The 19,966-nt window shown below is 39.3% G+C and overlaps 1 protein-coding gene across 7 annotated transcripts in view; it reads left to right on the plus strand.

Moving 5' to 3' along the window:
* Positions 1-19,370, plus strand: part of ADD3 (adducin 3) — a 92,113-nt gene extending 72,743 nt beyond the window's left edge. For 3 of the 7 annotated variants that reach the window (XM_038140029.1, XM_038140030.1, XM_038140028.1), the window contains exons 3-15: positions 5,924-6,062; positions 7,452-7,603; positions 7,720-7,800; positions 8,853-9,002; positions 9,873-10,016; positions 10,105-10,203; positions 11,242-11,424; positions 11,670-11,927; positions 12,974-13,093; positions 14,360-14,449; positions 15,165-15,285; positions 16,188-16,283; positions 16,988-17,280. In XM_038140029.1, the coding sequence (XP_037995957.1) occupies positions 5,924-6,062; positions 7,452-7,603; positions 7,720-7,800; positions 8,853-9,002; positions 9,873-10,016; positions 10,105-10,203; positions 11,242-11,424; positions 11,670-11,927; positions 12,974-13,093; positions 14,360-14,449; positions 15,165-15,285; positions 16,188-16,283; positions 16,988-17,280 (1,926 nt within the window). Of the gene's footprint in view, positions 1-5,923; positions 6,063-7,451; positions 7,604-7,719; positions 7,801-8,852; positions 9,003-9,872; positions 10,017-10,104; positions 10,204-11,241; positions 11,425-11,669; positions 11,928-12,973; positions 13,094-14,359; positions 14,450-15,164; positions 15,286-16,187; positions 16,284-16,987 lie in introns of all 7 variants that reach the window. The other 4 variants (XM_038140026.1, XM_038140027.1, XM_038140025.1 and 1 more) reach the window with 3 other exon arrangements.
* The last annotated feature ends 596 nt before the right edge of the window (positions 19,371-19,966 follow it).

Below are 19,966 nucleotides of genomic sequence, written 5' to 3' on the forward strand. Positions count from 1 at the left end.
AGCTCAACTTGGTATGTCATTGGAGGCATACTACGAAATGTCCCTTAAAGATCCCCTGTGCACTGTGACAACACTTTAAGTGAGAGGGAGTTCGTGATCAGGGTAACATTGTCTCAAATCAAGGCCATCCACTAGGTCTCTGTGGGAACCCAAGAAATCCCTCTGCCCAGCTCTCATTCATTTCTGTAGCTGTGGTGGAACACTGTAAATTCACACCAAAGTCCTCCACCATGAGTGCATGTCGTGAGAATTTCCCTCCTGTCTCACTATAAAACTGGGTTCCCTTCACTCCACTCTATTTCCATATTGCTCCTTTCCACTTAGTTTGAACTGTGTTTTTTTCTCATTAGCTATAAATGCCACCAGATACATGTTGAACAATACCTGGAAAACCTTTGAAAGCCATGACTGGGGACTTCTCTCCTTGGCTGCAGGAGCATGTGCATCCAGAACACCCTGCAAGAGCTCTGCCATCGCTCCTAGAGCATCCTCACCATGTGTGCTCCCACCCTCCCAAGTCCTGCACTTACTGAAAATCCCAGTTAATTATGCTCAGAAATGCGCGAGACCCCTGACGAGCTGAAATTTGATTTCATCTAGCATTTTACATTTCATCGTACATTCCATTTACATTCATTACATTTCATTTACATTCCATTTAGCAGGATGTATGGTATGGCTTTACTCCACGAGAGAACACGAGGGAGGGACCCAGACCCCCCATGCAGAGCAGCAGTTGTGTGAGTAGCTGGCTCTGGGTTGCTGGGGATGGGCTTGGCAAAGGAGTTCAGTGCTTCAGGTTTGGCTGTAATCATGGGGTATCTCTAGGCTGCTTATCATAGGAGTGAACACTCTGCTGCAGCTCATGGAGGAAAGCCAGTGTGCACCAGGTTAGAGGAGCTGGAAAAACTGGCACAGGCTGAGCTCTGTGTGGGGAGCGCCTTGCTGTCAGCCCAGTCACTAAATCCAGCCCAGGTACCCTCGCCCTTCAGTGCAAGCGAAGAGATTATTATAACTTCAGCTAATTCCCCATACTTATTACCAAGGCTACTTCTTTTTGTCCTAACACAGAAGTCCCATCCCCCTTGTTCTCTTTCACAGCATTGACAAACACTTTTTGTGACTCTTATCTTCTCCCCGCCAGCCTTCGCTCCCTGGCGGTTTTTTTGTGGCCAGCTCCACCCTTTTCCACTGAGGCTCTGGCTGTTTGTATCTAAACTTCAGTCTTGAAAGCTCCTCTTAAGGGCTGTTGGCTGTTTCAGTGAAGGTCTTCCTCTCACAGGCAGCCGTGTTTACAGCACAGGAACCAAAATTAACGTCTCTTCACTCTCGAGGACAAAATACCAGTTAAGTTTTGAAACTTTTCTTCAGTGGTGGAGATTTGGCTTAGAGATTCTGTGTGGGTACGTTTAGATAAGTTGAGTTATGCCCTTTTTAAAAATGGATTTAAGATATTAGAAACTCTGATCAAAATGGGCTAAAGTGCAAATGGTTGAATGGGTTTTTGTGTCATTTGGCAGTTTTTAGTCTAACAGCAGTGCTGCTGGGGAAGGTAGGGACCTCACATACATGTTTTAGCTACTTTCCTGTAGAATGTGAAACTGTTTAGTCATTACTGTTACTAGTCCTAATGTGAGCACGTGCTTTCCCCTCTTAAAGGTTTGCAGTGGTGTGGAGTATTTGTAGATGACTTGTATACCATTATTATTTGCTTATTATTTTATTTGTACTTCTTTTGGTTGGATACATGTAGAAATAAGTGGTCAACAAAAAAGGAACAGCATAGATAGTCAAAATACTTATAAGCCTGTGTACGTCTTAACGTCCTTAGAGAGCTGCCTAGCAAGATGAAGAGATTAATACCAAGTTTTTTAGCAACAGCATTATTCTGCACTCTGTATGTGTGTATCCATGTAAAATAGGTTATTCTAGCAGGTTGATTGTTCTAGTTCTTCCTGCATTTATTGACTGAAAAATACTAGTTGTCAACTGGTACATGCAAATGTTACTTTGATTCTTAAAAGCCCAAATTTACACTGTCAGCTCACAGTTAGACTATACTTCTGAAAGAAAACAGAAGTAAATGAGTCAGAACTGAGCTTGTTGACTTCACTCTTGACTTTCAGAGAACTTTTGTAGATCTAAGTTGAAAGATTTTTCCATCTAAACTGCCTGAATCTATGATGTGTATTTGGAAGATGATTGCAAATAGTTCTGGAGAAGTAATTTTATTATATTAGAATGACCTTGACCTAATCATCCCACTAATGACTCCATCAAGAAAAGCTGTGTCTGTTCTGCAGGCTGTGCAGTATCATGTAAGGCTGTCTAAGCTGGTGTAAAAAGCGCTGACTATAGTTTTGGAAAGAGTGGAATTCTGAAAAGTTTCAGGAACAGGCTGAGCTGCCCTGTTCATTTTTACTGGTGAGTGGTGGGGAAATTCATGTCTCAGAGCAAGCTGGTGGAGTGGCACTCAGAAAGTGGGTGAGGTGGAAGCAGAGCAGCAGCCTGCATTCTACCAAGGTCAGGCTACTCTCTTGGGTGGCTAAAGTAAAAGCCCTACTCAGCATCCTCCTGGTTGTGCACCTTGTCTGAAATGTCACTGCACCTCCTTCCCAGTAGCTGTCATGGGCCCAGTTCTCATACCGTGGGATATTTCCTATCAGACCTTCAGTCTGCTGCTTGAAGTGCTGTTTCAGCACAAACAAGGGGGTACACAGGTGCTTGGCTGGGCAGGTGAGGTCCCTGAAGACAGAAGGATGCTTGTGCAAACAGGAAATGTTTCCCAGCTGTGGAGGGGTGGGTTAGCCAGGCTACATCCTTGCTGTGTGCAGGCACAGGCAGGTGTCAAGTCCAGCTGTGCTGGCAGGATCATGGTCAGCCAAGAAGTGCTGTGCTGCTCACTTTGGGATTTGTACCCCACTGTAGAAAGTCACTGCTCTTAGTGTCTCATGTCTAAAGTTGTCATGGTTTCAAACTAACAAACAAACAAAACAATGCATGTGTACCCAAAGAGCCTACTAAATCCCTGAAACTTTCTCTTGATTGAGCAATGCTGAGCACACAGCTGAATAACATCATTTTTCATTCATCTGACAGTACAGTTTTCCCTTTGTCAGCATTTTTTTGTCAAATACTACATCTGAAATTACCTTTCTGCTTGAAAAATATCTGCTTTGTGCCAGAGCAGCATGTTTGTCCTCTCTTTGAAAGCATCTCTCTCCAGTATGACTTACTTGTATAACTTTTGCTTGATCACTTGTGGGCAGTGTAATGCCACACATATAGAAATATATTACAGTCTCGTGAATTAAAGCAAAACCAAACCATTTGGTCTCCAGGCTCTAGTTAGGTTTTTAGAAGCAGGTTCCTGCTGCTCTGGTCAGATCCCAGAATCAGAGCCCTGCAAGCTAGTGGTTTTACAGAAATAAGTCTTGTACTGTGAAATAAATATCCAATAACTATCATTCATTTAATGGCTCTTATTAAAGGTAAATTGTTGACCACAAGAAGGTGGTGCCCTTCATAGGAGCCCACTGGGATTACCAGAAATGGAAGAAGGTTGTGTTAGCACATGTGGGGTGGTCCCCTAAGGATATACAGTTCCAAGTTTCAGAGGTCTGTAGCAGTGGATGAAATGTAGTGAAATATTCGTAGCTATCCATGTGGCAGGCTGAAGGCTGCTGGCAAACATCATTATGCACTGGCATGTGGATAAATTGCATACCTGATTTTATGCACTTCGTCCATATTCTCACCTGCTTTACAACTCATCCCAAACCTCCACATTTGCTATTTTCCTGGCTCTTACCTATCTTCTCTTATCTCTAAAACTGTTTTAAGGGAAACTGCTTGTTTGGCTTAACAAAGCTGGTGATACAACACTAAGTCCTCGTTTCTAGTAGTCTCAGCAAATGTGTAACATACTACTGCTAGCATCAAGCTCAAAATTAAGCTCATACTACTGCTAGCAAAATTAAGCTCAGAAGAAGGAAAATAACATGACCAAAAAGCAGAAGAACTAGAAATACAGTATGCAACAAACTAAAAAAATCTTTCTGTCAAAAATGTCCCAAAATATATTACATTACCTTTTTTTTTCTGCTGTGTAAGTAACATTACTTGTACAGGTTAAAAAGACCTTCAGAAGTCTGAATATGACTAATAAGAGTTTACTATTAATGTTTTTGCACATCTTTTTTATAGTCCTTGTTGAATTGAAGGAGGAATAATTTAATATAATGCAGAGAACTGGGCAGCCTGGTCCAGTTTTCTGCTACCCTCGTTCTAAAGTTCTTCCTCATGTTGAGCTGGAACTTGGCATGTTTCAGTTTGTGGCCACTGCTCCCTGTCCTCCACTTCTTCTCCCCCAGTTAGGTTTTTTTTCCTCTCTCAGTTCTGTGGTTTTTCTTTCCTTTTCCTCATCTGCTCCTTTCTCCTGCTGCATAGACCTTACCAACAGCAGCCACAAAAGAGAAAAATCTGACTTTGCCTGTGCATCTTCAGGCTGGTGAGAGGTTCTTCAGCTGTTTGGGGGATGCCACGTGAATATTCTGGTCTGCGCTGAGAGATCTGTGCAACAGATCCATTCAGAGTCAGTCAGGGGGAATTTTTAGAGGCTTTACTTAGGAAAATCCACCAAGTCTCAGGTATGGACATGATCCTGATAAAAATTATTCTAAGGAGGGCACAAATATCTGAAAAGTTGGTAATTAGGAGTCTGGAGACTCAGCTGTCCAGCTGGGGAAGCTGTATCAAGTAGAGGCTTGAGGATGTCTTTGTGGGGTTCAGTAGCATTCTCTCTTACTGATCAAAACCTCTGGTGGATTTTGCCCAACAGAGTGGGTGTTTTGGAGGGCTGAATTAAAATTCAGTGAAGAAATTACATTTGTCATGAAGAACTGCTTTCTTTCTTTAATTGAGAGCAAGTGCTCTGCCAAGGAAGGCAAACAGAAAGGAGCAATTACTTACAGGGAATAGTCTGCAGTTATAATAGGAGCCAGCTGCGTGGTAAAGACACCAAATGTCTTTTTGGAAGGAACCAGGAGGAGCGTTCACAATCCACCTCAGCTTGTGTTGTGTGCAGCTTTGGGTACTGCAAGTTTGGGGAAAAGCTGCAAGATGCTGCCAAGAAGTAATGAGAGAGCTAGAAAATGTAACTTATAAGTTTGAAGGAACAGAATTATTTAGTCGTGGCATGTCAGGACTGCAGTGGTCCTAGGACAGGGGTTTGTTGTAGATAGGGAATAATCTGTTTATCATCTCAAAGGAACAGGCTTTGTCCACAGTGCGTAGTATATTAAATTGGATACTATGAAAACGTCTTCATTATATATTCTGCAAAAGTTTATCTCTTGGGCTTGCAGTCACTTTATTCAGAAAAAGAAGGAAGGGTTTTTTCCCTTTGGGGAAGGAAAAGTAGAGAGGAGATAGCATTCCTTCTAGTTTTCGCATGTCTGTGATATTACTTGAGCATGGATAAGCTCCAGTTTTCCAGCTGTTTATAACTTTATCAAATTTGAAGGGGTTTTTAGAGGGATTACATTATAAAAAAAATATCCAGCACAGAAAGCAAGACATCCTGATGAAATTTCAAGTATCTCTTCCAAAATATGCACAACACTTTCATTACTGATAAAAATGTGTTTAATATTTTTTTAAAATACATTTTATCTTGTTGTGTACTGGGAAATAGTAAATCCTCTGTGACCAAACTCCTCCTTTCTGCTCCCCAAATTGCTAGTACCTAGCATACAAAGTTTAGGTCAGATGATTAATCTGGCAAAGTTAAAACAGCTGAAAACAAAGTCTGTGGGGAAATTTCATGTAACATTAATAAGAGGCAAAACTACCAGCCCCACCTATAATAGAAATAAGATTATCAAGGCCGGGTTTCCTTGATGTTTCTGAAATGTTTCTACAGGCTTTTAGAGAAGATCTGGAATGCCTTATTCAAGAACAGATGAAGAAGGGCAATAACCCCACTGGACTGCTTGCATTACAGCAGATTGCTGAGTACATTACAGCGAGCACTTTTACAGGTTTTTCCTCATCTTCACTCAGTAAGTGAATTATACATAAACTGCTTTTTTTTTCTTTTTTTTTTTAATTTGTTACCTAAGCACCAGGGCTTAGGAATGCTGGGATCTCCTCTTTCCTTGAGTAAAAATTCTGTCAAAGCTTGCTTCAGCTGTGTAGTAGTACAGATGGTGGCCTTAATTTGCCTTTTTAGGCTTCATTCTCTCAAATTCTTTGACTTGTATAATGATATCCAAAATGGTTGGAATCCTCAAACTCAGTTATTCTATAATTTGTTAATAAAAGTTGAACTGACATAGGGAACAAAATGTTGTTCCCTGTTACTATTAGGAGTTTAACATGAATATAAACTGAGATGTGAAATACATTACCATTTAGTTTCTTTATTTTTCCACTCTTGCATATAAATTGTTACTAAAGAAAAACCAACAACTCTGATGTGGGGAGAATCCCCTGGCAAACTGAATTATCAGATAAACAGCTCCCACAGTTAAGACCAGCCTCTAGTCTGCACTATACTTGTAAAGATGTCACTGGGATCTTGCAGTTAACACCCAAGTTCTTTCCAAGTCGTGAAGCACTGAGACATTCAAGTCAATTTAAGTTCTGTGGGTGGACATCATATGGGAGCTTACAAGCCTGAAGTACAGTGGCAGCTGTCAGCACTCATCATCTTTGGAGATTTGGTCCCAAAATGGTACTTCAGGGTTTATTTAGCAAAATGAGTGGAAGAGAACAGAGAGCCCAAATAACCCCATGTTCCCGTCTCTGGTTGGTTACTGAGACTCTGTGTCCCACTGTTGTCTCTGCTGTGTTTGCCAGGGACAATGGGGACAGATCTCAAAGTGCACACTCCTTTTCTTGAAAACCAAAATGACTTTTACTTCTTTTGGTCTTAACTTTCCCTCTGAACAAAGGTGGGCTGTCAAAAGGCTGTCATGCATTCATGAAGGGAAAAGGGGTATGTTGGTGTAGTCACAAGTCAAAGACAGAAATTGATCTTTCTGATTTCTCTGTTAAGAGTTGATACCTTCTGTCTAAGGGTTTGAGAACTCTTGCACTAATCCTAATTTCTTCATTAGGGCTGATTTGAAGTGCTAAGACTGAGGTATCTCTTCAAATTAGTTTTGCTGGTGTCAGAAGTCTACAAGGAATGTCTTCTCCTGTAACAAAAAAGACCTCAAAGTAACACATAAAATTACTTCATTAGTGACAAATGTCTTAGAGCACAGTTCCAGTGCTGTGTAGGATATTGATTCAGGAGACAGCTCAGGAAAACCTTTATTCTGTCTCATAAATGCTGGTACTGCTTTGCTAACCATTTAAATACACTGCATCTGGAAGATCATGGCATAGCTGGAAATATATTTAATTGTCCAACTGGCCATCATTTATTTTTGTCTGTTTTTCAGGCCATGGAATGATTACACCCATCAATGACCTACCTGGGGTAGATACCTCCTCGTTTGTTAAGGGAGAAAAACTCACTCGTTGCAAGTTAGCCAGTTTATACAGATTGGCTGACTTGTTTGGGTGGGCACATTTGCCAAATACCTATATCACAGTAAGTATTTTAGAGAAAAAAAAAAACTGACTTAGAATCTCATCTATTCATTCAAATTATTTTTCCCCCGATAAATGTAAATTAGATCAGTAATCCATTTCCTGTCTCCTTTGCAGGTAAGAGTAAGCAAAGAACATGACCACATTCTAATTATTCCAAGAGGGCTGTCTTTTTCTGAAGCTTCAGCTTCTAATTTGGTAGGTGAATCACCTGCTGTAATAACCAACAAGGCTCATCCTGTTTTCTAAAATACTTTTGTGGCTGCTTAAATGGACTTCTGTAATTATGCTGTCGTTTGGGGTTTTTTAATATTTACCCACCAGATGAAAAGCTGATTAACTGCTTAGATAGTAGCTGCCTTTGTTGCCAGTATTTCTTCTCAGGTTTAGTTTTACTTTCTGTTTCTTTGTCTCCAGCTTCCATGTGGAGCAGCAAAGTTTTGTGTTCCTGTCTGATGAAACTCACCAGTAACCTCAGTGTAGCCTTTTATAACCTGAGAGTGTGGCAACGCATGTGAAATGACTCTGTAGGAGTAGTGTTATCAGAATCACCTCTTACCTTTGGAAGTGAGGAGATAAAGTCAAATAATCTTCCCCAGGCCCAGCAAGTGAGCTGGGTGAACTTACAGGCTGGTATTTAGGCAGTAGTAGCTGCTAAATCACACATCTTTGGGTGTAGAACCTGCCATATGCTCTCCGTGTCAGTGCATATCTGTAAAGAAACTGCCTCAAGGTGAAGAAAGGGGGACCAAAATGCCATTGATACTATTACACAGCAAACAGAACCAAAGTACCATGACACATGACCCTGCTGTGGTATTTTGTTGATCCAGGAATTACTATTTTAATGTTCCAATGAATCTGAAAATTCTGTGTGCATTGAATATTCTTACTGGAAATTTCTCAGGCTCTGAATTATCTTCATGTTTAAAATGTAGGAAATGTTAATGGAATGCATTTTTGAAAGTCAGAAACAAGGAAAAGTCAGCTAGACTGAAGTAGAATATATGTTGTATCAGGGTCTTATCCTTACTTCTTCCATGACTGAACTTCCAGCAGCTGTCAAGAGCAAGTACAGCAGGGTGGTTTATTGACACACACATTCGTGGCTGCTCTGCTGCTTTTTTTGTGCTCTGAGCCTTGAATGTGGGGGGGAAATTCGATGCTAAATAAGAAAGGAAGACTATTTTCTAGATAACTGAAGTTGTCAGAACCTTTCTGAGTGTCATTTGTCTGTCTGCCTTTTTCAGGTTAAGGTGAACATCCTAGGAGATGTAGTGGACCAGGGAAGCACAGCTCTCAGTATTGACAGTGTGGGCTTCAGTCCACACGTGGCCATCTACTCCACCCGCCCCGACGTCAGATGTGTCATACACATCCACACCCCTGCCACAGCTGCTGTAAGCCTTCCTTTGGCACAGACTGAAAGAAAACACCTTTACCTTATGAACTTAGGGCATATTTCTCCTCACAGCAGTTTCATTTTTGTTTTAATATCGACTCTGCACTGCTAAATAAAAGTGTGAGAGAGAGCTGGACCACCACAGTGGAATGGCATCGGAATAAACTGATGTTCAGAGATTATTATACTGAGGTTGAGGAGGTTGTAAAGCAAATAGTTTACACAGGCCTCATTTATAGCATCCTAGGTAATATAATGTGCTGTATAAATCATCTTCATTTGCATTATGCAGCTCCATTTTTAAGTGGTTTGATTCGTTGTTACGCTTAGTTTGGATTTACCTCAGTATTTAAATATCATAGTTAACATAAACTTTAAATGGTCTGGATAATAACGATAGAATTGTAAGGAGGCCTGAAAGAAGAATTGGCTTAAAATAACTAAATTCTTATTATTGTATCTAGAAATGCATATATATATATATATATATATATATATATATATATATATATATATATATATATATATTCCTTGGCTACAGACAAAATATAAAGGAATTAATAATTTCTTTTATACTAGCTTTTTGAAGTAATAAATATGAGAAAGATGGATAAACCATTAAGTAAGCTGAGAATGAAACATGAATAACATTCACAAAAAATGTCCTCAAATAAATATGTGCCTAGACTGGGTAGCAGCACCTCTGTCTATTGCAAATTAGACTGGTGGAGGAATTGTTTCTAAGCTCTCCCTATGGAGTTTGTCTCTTTTCTAACAAAGTACATTCCACTAAGGCTTGGGTGGTTGAGATGTGAGTTTTAAGAGTTCCATTTTTCCCTAGTTACCTAGTTTCCTTTTCATGATACAGGTTTCTTCTATGAAGTGTGGCATCCTTCCCATATCACAGGAGGCTCTGATTCTGGGAGATGTTGCTTATTACAACTACCAGGGATCTCTTGATGAACAGGAAGAGAGAATTCAGCTTCAGAAAGTTCTTGGACCCAGTTGCAAGGTATTCAACCTCATTTATGCTCTTCATAAACAAGTCTCATGTCCTGCTCCAGTTTCTACCATTTAACATTAGTGTCTTCATTTACTAGGTATTAGTTTTGAGAAACCATGGTGTGGTAACACTAGGAGAGACACTGGAAGAAGCATTCCACTATATTTTCAATGTGCAACTGGCCTGTGAAACGCAGGTGAGAGAGAATTTATCTGTGTTTCATTTCAAACACTTATGCTGCAGAGTTACAGATTGTACCCCAGATGGGAATTCCTCTTACATCACACAGTTTTGGAGTTGTGGAATCCAGTAATCCTGTATACCTGGTCATAGAGAGACTGGAGTGGTCAGGGAATCACCGAGGGAATGGCACAAATACTCTCTCTAGGAACATTGACACAGTCTCAGTGGTGTTACACTCCCAAGGGTACAGGAGGTTTTGTTCCATGCTGTGCAGAGTGAGCCTCATGCAGGGAATCTGTCAGATGATAGATTTGCTGGTACTCGCTGCATGGGGAAGTGTGACTTAAGATCTCCTGAGAGCCAGCTCCTTTACAGAGGCTGAATGTTGTGACAAGAAAAGAAGCTTCTCTCTGTGATCTCAGATTTGTGAAACCAAATTAAAAGAAGGTCTTTAGAGCACTGGTAGTGGGTGGCATATTTAAAAATAACTTGAATCGCAAATTCAGTGTTTCCATTCTGTCTAACTTTAGCTACCTGGTTAGGTATCCAGATATTACCTATAACATGTGAAGAGAAACCACTGAAAGTGTTCTCGCCTTTCTTGAGTTTTAAGCCCATCCCCAGAAATTTCATCATTGTTCTTGTTCCCCAGTGATCCTGTCCTCCCAAAGAGGCATTTGGATGTGCAAATGGCAGGCTCCCATTCCTTTCCTTCCTTGCCCTACTGTTCATATTGAGTTCAGACACTCTTTCATTTTGAAACAGCGAAAAAAATGAAAGATTTTTAGTCTTGTGATGCAGAAAGATGTTTTTAAGGTACTCTGAAAGCAAGTGTTTCAGTTTACTCCTTTTGAAGTGCAATTAATTGCAGATGATATAATGCTTTCTGTGGCAGTCACTTGCTATGTATTTTAATACATTTTTGGACAGTAGAAAACTAGCCTGAGAAGTAACCACAGCATGTATTTAAGCAACCTTGTGCTGCAAATTCAGAAAAGTAGAGCATACAAAAGCTTTTTCACAAATGAAGTACACTCCTTGATGTCTCCAGGTTCATGCATTAGCTGGAGCAGGTGGGATAGACAATCTCCTACTACTGGATCTGCAGAAGTTCAAGCCTTCCACACACGCCGTGGCAGCAATGGGAGGAGGTGGAGTTAATATGGCTTCACAACAAAAATGGAAAGTTGGGGAGCAAGAATTTGAAGCTCTCATGAGGATGCTGGACAACCTGGTGAGAGCATGTTGCTGGTGGTATCTATGTAGCCCTGTAAGGTTTTGAGTGTAGGATTACCTTTTGTAAAGCAAGTAATTTTTTAGTCATACTGTTCCTGACAGCAGTATTCTGTCTTAATAAGAATTTATAATGCTTTGAGCTTCAATTTCATCCCACCATTCTTACGAATGTATAGCAACTTAATAGTAAAAATTTTATTTTAATTTTTTTAAACTATCTTTTTTTCTTTTTCTCCTTCACAGGGATACAGAACTGGCTATGCCTATAGGCAACCATTAGTCAGGGAAAAACCCAGACATAAGAGTGACGTTGAGATCCCAGCCACTGTGACTGCCTTTTCCTTTGAAGATGATACAGTCCCACTTTCCCCCCTGAAATTCCTTGCACAGAGGCAACAGAGAGAGAAGACAAGATGGCTGAACTCTCCAAACACATACTTGAAAGTTAATGTGCCTGAGGAGTCCTGGAACGGGGAAACCAGTCCCAGGACTAAGATCACGGTAGGTTGATATGTTGGACAGTCACTTCGGTTTTGCCCTACTTGAAAGTAAGTTATTCACAGTTTATATGAGGACATCTTGAACAGAATTAGCAAATAAGTTTCTTGAGCAATTTAAATTAGGCTTTTCAGAGCCTTAATGACATCGGTACTAAGGGTCTCCTCTCTGAGGAGAGAGGGGTTGACTGTGAGAGTAACACTTCATGATAAAATTTAACAATGACTTTGCAGTTCTAACCATCTCTTCTCATTCCTGAAGTAGAAAACAGTTTTTCTACCACTTCTTGTGCTATTAGTTATCCACCAAATATAGTAAGGCTTTAAGTCAATCGTGGGTTGTTCTTTCACATGAGGGAGACACGAGCTCTAATTCATCTCTTGCTGTCCTCTTTCTATTTGTGAGCCTATTGAAAACAGCTTTCAAAAGGTCTGTTCGTGCTACAGGCTTTTAATAATGATGAAGATTTTCCCCCTCCTGCAGCTCAGCAAGATGCTTACACTTAGTTTCCTGTCTGCAGAGAGGTGGCCCTTGTGGGACTACAGAGCATGTTAATGCTCTTCAGCTACTCCCAGTACAACTATAAAAGCGTCAGCTCCTCCTGCTGGCAGGTTTATAACTTGAGTTTGGGAAATACACCCTCAGAACCCTGCTTGAGAAGGGAAAAAAACTGTAGCCAATGTGTGGTCAGCAGAGGGGGAAGTTGGTTGCATGAACAAGGGCTCTGGATCTATGTGCCAGTCACTAGAAAGTGTGATCCTTTCTAAATACAGCATCATTAGTACACAGCTAACACTGCATTTTTCAGGAATGTATGTCAGTATTTACAAAAAGTAATCATGTTCAAGGCAACTTAAATCCTCTTGGGCAAACACACAAACCGGTCAAGAAATTTAGATTATTTTTTAGGTGTCATGTGGAATTGAAAATAAAGTCAGAAAGTCTTTTCTTGATATCTCTTCTGTAACAGTAAGACAACACAGAGAATTGTTCCTTTCCATCATACTGGGTATTTTAGCTTCTGTCTTTTTTTTTTTTCCCTCTTTAAGTGGATGAAAGCTGATGACTCCTCCAAGACTAGTGGAGGAACGCCAATCAAAATTGAAGATCCAAACCAGTTTGTTCCTCTAAACACAAACCCAAGTGAAGTGTTGGAAAAGAGAAATAAGGTAAAAGGAACTTAAATTTGTAACATTTCCAAATAAAATTATATGTTCAAGTAATGATTCAGCAGAGCAGTAAAATAACATTTTCAAATGTTTTGATTTTATTAAGAAGGTTCTTACACTATATGTGATTTTTGGCACCAAAACCATGTATTTAAACGTGTGATATACATAACATCTGTAGATACGCATGCAATATTTATATATTTAAATTTTGAGTGCAATAGTCTGACGAAAGATGAGTGTTAACTCTGGAAATGATAGATTGGGAATGGTAGTCCCTGTTATTTAGCATTTTATTTAGTAGATAATTAGGTGTCAACACCAACAGAATTGCTGTGCATCATCTGCAGCATGATTCAATCTCAGACTCTAATCTTGTTCTGTTCTGTTTTAATTTGCCTAGTGCTTGTTAGGCTGGAATTTCTAATGGCAGTAAAAAAAAAAGAAAATGAGAGATTATTGTTGGATCTCTCTGTAAACAGAAATATCTCTATGCTTTCCCCTTCCAGCATGAAAGACACTGATTATCAGACTGACCAAATACTCCACCCTCAGCATAACTATATTAACAGATACTCAGGGCACTTTTCATTGGATTGCATATTTTTTTCTTTCTTGGAAAGCACTGTATCAGTGTCCTTGGGGACTGAAGTGGAGTTAGAAGGAGCAACTCCCTTCCTCAGAACTGGAAAGGCACCCTCTAATCATCCAGAGATTAATAAGACATGTCCCAGGCAATGATTTTTAAATTCATGCATGCCACTGGCTCACAGAGAGTTTATTCTTAATTCTCTGCTGAAGGATTTTTTTAATATGATCTGTATTGGTATTTATATCTGATCTGTCAATCTGTTAAGCTCTGACAATTAGAAGCTAGCGCTGTTAGTTTAGGGAAAACAATAAACTATTCACAGAAAGAAAAACTTTACCAACCTTTGTGGCCACAGGGTTTCCTCATTGTGTCCTTTATGAGGTGGAGAGGACAGCTCAGGGGCTATTCCTGGGAGCTCATTTCTAAATATTGGCTTACATGAAGTGCAAGAACTGGGACTGGGGTAAATATTTGTGAGTACTGAAAGAGCCAGACAACATATGCTGCGTATTCAGAGGTGGAAGAAGAGTTCTTAATTGTTAGGTGCAGCAGCACACAGCTTGACTCTCCAGCCCTTCACTGCTGCCTGTGTTAGTGGCTTTGCAAAGCTGATGGGCACAGGGTTTGTTAAAGAGAAATATCTTTTTCTAACCTGGTTTATTTTCTCTCTATAGATAAGGGAGCAAAACCGATATGACCTAAAGACAGCAGGACCTCAGTCTCAGCTGCTCGCAGGGATTGTTGTGGATAAAAAGCCAAGTTCAGTGAGTACAACATAATTAACTAATTTACACCTATTCAGGTTATTTGGCTGCCTGTCTTTCCAATGTCAGCTTGGGCCATTTTCCTTCTAAATGTTTTGTTAGAACTGATTATTTTCATGCCAGTTTTAGAGGTGTGATACACCTTATTCATGTTTCATTTTAAAGGTTTAAAAAGTTAGTTTCAAACTGAGATGTGCATGTTAAGTTTGCCGTCATTAATGTTAATGAAGTAGGATCCTTGTCTAAGCTCATTTAAGTGAGAGAAGAAGAACTTTGGAATGCATGGGGCCAAAAATAGCCTTCATTAGTCTTTGGAAGTGATGCTGAAGGAAACAACTGAGTCCAAGAAGTAGCTGAGTTTAAAAGGTGGGATGTGACCATGTGGAAGGCAGCTTTTGTTAGAAACAGGCTTCTTACTGGGAGAGAGGATTTCCAGTTTCTTACCTGCCCATATTAATCTTTTCTTGAATAGAATGTACTTCCAAACACTAGAGATATGCCTAATAAGGTTATCCTACATACTGTGGTGAATTGGAATTCTAAGAGTTTCCAGCTATCCAACAGTCAGTACATCTGTGTTTTAATTCTGTATTCCCTGCCAAAACTTTGTCATCAAACTTTGGCCAAAAAAAAAAAAAAAAACCAAAAAAACCTGAACATTTACTTGTTGCTTCAATTTTATAACTGTTCAATTCTGTGGCTTTCTCTTCCCCAGCCAATGCAGTTTGATGATGAGCACGCGCCGCCAGCACCACCCAACCCATTCAGCCACCTCACTGAAAAGGAACTGGAAGACTACAAGAAAACCATTGAGCGCAAGCAGCAGGGGTTGGAAGGTCAGCAGTGTGGTTTGAATTGCTGGAGTTTACATTTTAATAATAAGCTTGAAAATATCTACTGTAAAAAATGTGTACATGTTAATTATTAGCATATACTGCTGGCAACTGGCTTAGAACTAATCATTCCTTGAGGCGGTAGAATTCTTTTATTAAATGTGGTTCATTCTTTTATTTTAGTTAGTGCCGAAATTAAAGCAATTAAAGGCTTGCAGAGAAATGGGGTTGACTAAAACACAATTAACCATAATGAATTTTTGTGTCAGAATCATAGAATAACTTAAGGTGGAAGAGTCCACAAAGGTCATCTTAATCCAGCTCCTCCTCAGAGCTGATACTAAAATTAGATCAAGTATCTGAGTCTGTGCCCAACTGAGCAAAAGTTTACTGAGATGTTTGGCCCTGGCTTCTCTAATTTTACTTCTGTTCTCTCAGTGTGCAAGTCTCATCTACTTTCACTTTTCATATCTTCTTCCAATAGTACTATTCCATAGAGAATTACTAATTCAGGGTTGATTTTAATTTTTAACAGTAACATTTACTGTGAATTCTTCTTCACTAATACTGTGTAATAAAACAACTTTGCTATATGTCACACTCAGGATATAGTGTAATTGCTTACTGTACTAGCAGACTGTGACAAGATAAAACCATGGGGCTTGGAATGCAGTCCTGCCACCTTTCTTAATGCTTTCTAATAAAGAACTAATATATACCAATTTTTATCAGATAAAACAAATCCATAATTCTTTAGAGTTTCAGCTGTGTACTGTAACTTTGTGCTGTTGTCAGCATGAGCAACACAAAACTGTAGCAGACCTGTAAATCTTGTAGCATCAACACTGACACTCTTGCTTGATTTTCACTTTTGCTTGGCTACTAACTCACATCTTGTCCTGCAGATGCTGAACAGGAATTATTCTCAGATGACGGTTCATCTGTGTCACAAATTCAGTCACAAACTCAATCCCCGCAAAATGTCCCAGAAAGATTAGAAGGTATTCCATGCAATTTCTGTTTGATGCCAAGGGCTCCAATAACCCAAGTCCTCGACTCTTCTGCTGCACTTTTACACTTGCATGAAGTCAACTGAGTCACAAGGAGCCCTCTTTTGCAAAGTTTGGGTGGTACTTTGTCCCGAAAACTATTTTTCCCAATTTTTTCTAATACAACATTCTCACAAACAGAAAACAACTCAGGGTGTGCTGAAACTTAGATATTAACCAGGTGGAGCAAATAGATATTATATTTGATTTTACTGAAAATGTTAAGAATAGTTCTTTTGCCTAAGACTTTTCCAGAAGTCTAAGTAGGCATTTTAAAAGGCAAGTTTTCCAGTGTCTTCTGTATGGAATGGCTGTGTTTTCATAAATCAGTCTCTTGCAGTAAAATGTAATTCTGACATTGTGCTTGAGGCTGTGTATGCTGTGTAGACTATATTTGTACATACTTTATACAGCTTGAGCTGTGCATGCACCTGGCAGAGATAAGGTTACATTTTTCAGCCCATTTTCCCTTAATGACATTTTGACTGTGTTGTCTGCTTACAGCAGCTAAGGCTGTGGATAAAGGGGAAAAAGCCACATCTGTGCATTCGGGTTTCATTCTTTGGATCACAGTCCAGACTCGCAGGCTTTGTCTCAACGCTGGGTTTTTTGCATGAAATGTACATAAATAACTGCAAAATCATTTGCTCTTTCAGAAAATCATGAGGATTTCTACAGCCAGAATGCCAACCTAATATCCGTGGAGATGCCAGTTGTGGTGGTGAACGGGAAGGAAGATGCACACGACGTGGAAGAAGATCTCACCAGGAGGGTCAGTCAGTTGAGTACTGTGGAGAGCGTAGAGATTACCATCAAAGGCTCTGAAAAGATAGAAGAGGCTCTGTCCCCTGAAGGGTCACCTTCCAAATCCCCTTCAAAGAAAAAGAAGAAATTCCGCACCCCATCCTTCCTGAAAAAGAGTAAAAAGAAGGAGAAGGTAGAAGCGTAAGTGCAGTTCTGTTGGGAGGAGACATTGCACATTTTAAACCTTTAAGTTGACCATTAACAGCGTAGTGTTAGGGGTGTGCAGTAACTGGACTTTTAACCTAAACAAGTAGAAACTGGAAGAGGTTTTGCTTTAAAGAAACCAAACGAAGAGACAAACAAGAAAACCTTTCATGTTAATTGCAAATATATTCATCTCTCACTTAGCTGTGTCCCGAATTGCTATGAGGGTTGGAAACATTGATTAGTTTCATGTAGAACTACACTGGCAGGTGCTCAATTACCATCATAGCAAGGTCAAATACCATCACAGTATGCAGCAGCAAGTTCTGCTCAGAGTATTTTGCAGACCTGAAAATTTTCAGTACAGTTAAAGTCTTTATTAAAGTTACTGTTGAGTGATCATATGACTTTTTAAAACTGCTGTCTCATTTGGAAACCAGATCATACATTTTTGTATTGTGGTTTTTGACCATATATTTTATGTTTCTGTACCCCTATTTGAGTGGGTACCTATTAACAGCACACCTTTACATCTTTTTTAAGATTAGCTCATATAGAAATAATATACACTGGCACATAATACTAGGGGAAAAACTGTGTAAGAGAAAGTTTATTTGGAATTATACAAAATGTCTAAAGAATTCCATTATTCAATAACTTTTTTGCCAAATATTTCATTTTAGTGAAATATAATTTTTGAAGACTTCTTTTTTATTCTATCAGTTGGGGCGGGGGAAACCCTTATTTTTCAAGAAGGGGGATTTTATACACTTAACATTGATAATTTAGTTTAACTGACAAAACAAAAAGAAGATTTTATATGTTCAAATGTTTGTATACCATTCAGTATAAAGGTATTATAAGCATGTGAACCAAGCATTTAATAGTTAGAGTGTATTTAAGAATGCTTGGTTTAGAGTATACTTAAATATAATTCAGGAATCCAGGGACTTCAAAATCAAAGGATAAAAGCATATAAAATTGAACTGGATTCATGTTTAAAAATTATTTGTGGGTTGTTCTTTTTCTCTCTCATGGTATTGCTAATGAATGAAGAAAAATAATCTCTTAACATAACCAAATGAAGGAAACAAAAATGTTAAAAGGGAAAGTGAAATAGTAGGGAAATAGGAGGAGACAAAGAAAGTAAAAGTTCGGTGATTATTTTTTTTAAATATATGATACGGATTGCGGGATATTTTTATTAAATCAGCAGAATGACATTTCCATATTAGATGTTTTAAATAATTTGTATGGATTCATGCAGAGTGCAACACTTTGGGTTTTTTCTTCAGTTTCATTCAAAGTGTAAAAGGGTCTCGTGAGTCTGTGTTGTCCTTTGGATGAACCCAGAGCAAATCAGAGCCTAGTGCCATGGGTAAGGGTGGTACTGCCACTTACTCATTTTTACTTGTGTTGTCATTTTAGTACTTTTACTGTATTGTAAATACAAACTAAACATAGAAATTAACATAGGGGTTTCTTCGCTGTGTCAAATGTCTGTAAATCAGTCATCGCAATAGGAAGTACATCTTTTAAGATCCATGTGATTCCCAAATTACCGGTTGAAATATTATACAATATATAATTGTTAAATATGGCTGGAGAGTGGTTTGGCATGCAAAAATGTTGATTATAGCATGTTTGGGGGCTGGTTAGCTTTGACCGTGTAAGTGTGATAATGCAATGTTGGAATGGATCCTGGAAACAATTTTCTAGCTGTCACTAAATACTGGAATCAGTGTTTTTAATCATAGTGGAAACTTTCAGTTGCTTACTTTGTTTTTTATGTTCTACATTATTTGTGTTGTATTACAACATATGTAGAAACAGTAACCTGTGAACTACGCTTTTCATAACTTTTTTAAAAATATATCTAAATGAATGCAATGTGCATAAATATTTTTTAAAATGCAACCGTGAACTATTTGCACCTTTTGCTAATGCCTCTATTTACTTGCTTTGGCATAAAGAATGAGCCAGCCAACTCTTGTGTCCTGTGGAAAATATATAAATGTTATCTGAAATTGCTCATAGATGTAATGCTAATTAATGTTAAATCACAAATAAACAGTATTTTAAATAGATGGATTTCATATAGCAGCCTTTTGTTTATGCACTTACATCACTTGCTTGTAGAGAAGATGCTTTGATTATGCACGTTGCTTCTCAAGAGTTCATTCTGGAGAAGACTTCTTGCTTGTGCTTATCCTGAGAGCTCTGCAAGAAAACAACCTGATCTTGCTGTTGAACAGCTTTTGTCTCTGTCACAGGTGCTGGAGAGGAAAGAGGACAGGCCTGTGGTGAAAGGCAGGAGAGGAAAGAGGACAGGCCTGTGGTGAAAGGCAGGAGAGGAAAGAGGACAGGCCTGTGGTGAAAGGCAGGGCACTGCCGGGCAGTTGTTCTGAGCCCACGAGGGTCTGTGCTTGCCCAGCCTGGGCTGCCTTCTGCTCTGCAGCACCACATCACAGGTGACACGAGGAACTGGGGTGGTTTTAGTGCTGAGTAAGTACAGAGCAAGGAAATAGCTCAAAGAAATTACCCTTTTAAAAATTATTATTAATAAAACAAAGGTTTTCTTATAGAAAAAGCTTAATGCAAAGTTATTTGAAGGTATCTGTGTCACGCCCTGCCAGCATATGGTGTATGTCGGAGCCTGTGAAGCTGCAGAAGTTGCAGTGTTTTGT

This window comes from Motacilla alba, chromosome 6 (genome assembly GCF_015832195.1).
Source record: "Motacilla alba alba isolate MOTALB_02 chromosome 6, Motacilla_alba_V1.0_pri, whole genome shotgun sequence".
In the NCBI taxonomy this organism is placed as follows: Eukaryota; Metazoa; Chordata; class Aves; order Passeriformes; family Motacillidae; genus Motacilla; species Motacilla alba.